The sequence below is a fragment of the Apis mellifera genome, linkage group LG12 (assembly GCF_003254395.2).
Source record: "Apis mellifera strain DH4 linkage group LG12, Amel_HAv3.1, whole genome shotgun sequence".
Classification (NCBI taxonomy): Eukaryota; Metazoa; Arthropoda; class Insecta; order Hymenoptera; family Apidae; genus Apis; species Apis mellifera.
This window is the reverse complement of record NC_037649.1, coordinates 926,385-929,538: the sequence shown is the minus strand read 5'-3', so window position 1 is coordinate 929,538 and position 3,154 is coordinate 926,385. Positions and strand designations below refer to the sequence as shown.

The 3,154-nt window shown below is 22.6% G+C and overlaps 1 protein-coding gene across 1 annotated transcript; it reads right to left on the bottom strand.

Annotated features, from left to right (window-relative positions):
• Positions 1–333: 333 nt before the first annotated feature.
• Positions 334–2,738, bottom strand: LOC409955 (WD40 repeat-containing protein SMU1). Its single transcript, XM_393446.6, has 8 exons — positions 2,631–2,738; positions 2,485–2,551; positions 2,176–2,319; positions 1,963–2,077; positions 1,171–1,813; positions 988–1,089; positions 573–909; positions 334–489 (listed from the first exon to the last, which is right to left on the bottom strand). The coding sequence occupies exons 1-8, from the start codon at positions 2,654–2,656 to the stop codon at positions 391–393; spliced, it is 1,533 nt and encodes a 510-aa protein (XP_393446.1). The 5' UTR covers positions 2,657–2,738; the 3' UTR covers positions 334–390.
• Between the last annotated feature and the right edge of the window lie 416 nt (positions 2,739–3,154).

The window sequence follows — 3,154 nt, the reverse complement described above, 5'->3', positions numbered from 1 at the left end:
AATGCTCAAAAAACGATTTTGATATATAATTATTTTTACCTATTAAAAATCTTAACAATCCATTTAATTTTTATATTTTTACATTATAAATATATACGTAAATTATATATTTATATCATAAAGCATATTCAAATGAATTGATAAATGAAATTTAAAATTTATTAAATTGTAAATATATAATATTATTTTTAATAAAAACTATAATGTACATATGTAATATATTTTTATTATTTATCGTATTTAGTATAAAGTGCAATAAAACTAATTTTAGAAAAATGAATATCCTTATCTATTTCCTAATTTCGAAAATTAAGGATAAAAGATGTATAACAATTATATAATACAAAAGTTCATTAGAATTGAAAAATAACATTTAAAGTACATTTGATTTTATGGTTTCCATAATTTCAAAAGGCCATCTTCACTATAAGAACATAAAAGGTTTTGGTGTGGATGATGTGTTAAACCTATAACATCTTTTTCGTGTATCTGAAATGTGAAAATAATATTAATAAAGATTAATATTATAAATATATGATGTAAAAATAAATTATCAAAATGAACAAACTTACATTAAGAGTTCTTTCGAGTTTTCCTGATGATGTAGAAAAACAATAAAGCACAAGATCTTCACCAACACAATAAATAAATTCACCACGTGGACTTACAACAGTACACACAAAGTCACCTCCCTCTCGTTTTCCACTAGAGAATGATCTCACTATTTGTCCTTGCATATTCATAATTACTACTGTATTTGAACGATTACACACTACAAAATGTTCTGGATTTCGAGGAAGAAGATGAATGCTATTAACAGTTAAATCTGCAGCTCCTAAAGATTTGTATGTACCTATGCATTCTGTTGTTTTCAAACTCCAAACTTTTACAGTTCCATCTGATGATGCACTAATCAATATAAGTGAAAGAATTTAATAATTATTTAATGAAACTTAATTAATTGAAATATTGAAATTTATATTATACCTTATTAAATTATGTCCATCTGGTGCAAACACTACTTCATTCACAAAAGAAGCATGCCCACGAAATTCTTTTAAAGTTTTTCCAGATTTAAGTCCATGTATTCTATATTACAATTATAAAATATAAATCAATATAAATTGTTTTAATGTTAAAAATAAATTTTCACTTCGATATACTATATACCTTATAGTAGTATCAAATGATGCGGATAAAATTTGACTGTTATCTCTACTAAATTGAAGACATGTAACACCTTTTGAATGAGCTTTTTCAAATCTTCTTAAACATTGTCCACTTTGAACTCTCCATACTTTTATTTTGCCATCTTGCCCACCACCAGCTAACATTTCACTATCACGACTAAAAGCCATTGATAACACAGCTTGCTCCATCATCATAAAATTATCTTGAGCTTGATATTTTAAATCTTTTCTGATTTTACCAGTTGTGAAATTCCATACTTCGATGAATCCATCAACAGAACCAGTAACCAAATATTGACCATCTGGTGAAAATCTTGCACATTCTACATGAGATTTTTGACCAAATTTTATTTGTTTTGAAAGTTGAGTGGGATATTTTTCATCTTCTTGATCTCGTACTGCTGCTTTTCCTCTAAACAAATCTATTGTAGTACCAGGTGGAAGTAAACCTTGATGTTGCTGCCATTTTAATGCTTGTCCTAATAATGCAAGTAATCTACTTGATGGCACAACTGATACTTCACCAGCAAGAGCTGTAGCTATATAAGCTCTTCGTTTTTCCTTTGTACTTCCATCAGGATATGCTTCACGTGGGTCAAAATATGAACGTGCAAGTAAATTTTCTACATAAAAAATGAAAACATAATGTTAAAACTAAATAAATAAAAATAAAATAAAATTAAATCATAAATAGTATAAAATTATTTCTATATAATAACATCTAATTATATAATATTAAAATAAATAAAATTATTATCTTCATTTATCATACCTAAATGTATATATCTTTCAGGTTCTTGTTGTTTCATCATAATCATAGGATCTGTTTGTCGCAATAATGATCGAGCTGCTCCTAATTCTCGTAGTTCAATTAATTCTAGCACAACCTATGGATTATTATAAATATCAGATAAATTATTATAATTATATTATAATATTTTTTATAAAAATTATAAAAAATTTACATATGTAATAAATGACAAACCTGTTCGTATAAATCAATGAGTTTTTTATCTGGTAACTTTAATGATTGTATTGCTTTTAACACTGTATCCCAATGCCCATTATTTATATCTGCTACAAAACCATCTACACTATCTACTGTATTCAATGATACACCTGTTTCTTCCTATATTATATATATATTATTAATAATATTATAATTATTATTAATATTATAATTATATAATATTATATAATTTTATTTGTATTCTTTTCCAATTTATCAAAAAAGTTGACTCATAATAACTTCATTTATAAAATAAAAATATATATAAAAATAATAAATAAGTACCTGCAATGTTTGTAATGTTTTGACAAGATTTGACTCTTTTAGATATTGTTGTATTAAACGAATTACACTAAAATCAAACAATAAAATATAGATATTAAAAACAAATATAAAAATCTTATTATAAATATTATATATAAAATAATTACTCTGCAGATTCAATTTCAATTGACATTTTTTACAATATTTTAAAAATAATATATAAGAAAATAATATTTCTACTTAATAAAGAATGACAATCACGAATAATATTATGCTTGATGCAGTGTTACCACTATTAAATTATAATTTTAAATAATAGTTTCAAATTTTTATCACTAAATTTAAATAAACTGAAAAAAAACTAGATTAGATTTATTCAACAATTTTAAAATATCTATATATCATATAATATATATAAAATATATATATAAAATATTTATAATAGTTTAAATATCTTTATACATCAAATTTCCTATAATATTGCTATATTCACATTAAAGATTATATTGTATAGTTATAGTTTATATTATAGTTTATTATATATATCATAGTATATTATATTATAGTTTATAATTTATATAGTTTAAAAATTGTATATGAATATATGAAAAAATTTGTATATGATATATTTTATTATGTATTTAAAATATATATGTATATATATACTCTCTATATATATTTATATATAAGA

Coding starts and splice junctions, on each gene's coding strand:
- LOC409955 (XM_393446.6), bottom strand. CDS start 2,656: ATGTCAATTGAAATTGAATCTGCAGA. Junction 2,552..2,630: donor ATTGAAATTGAATCTGCAGA/GTAATTATTTTA, acceptor GTTTGATTTTAG/TGTAATTCGTTTAATACAAC. Junction 1,814..1,962: donor TGAAAGATATATACATTTAG/GTATGATAAATG, acceptor TTTTTTATGTAG/AAAATTTACTTGCACGTTCA.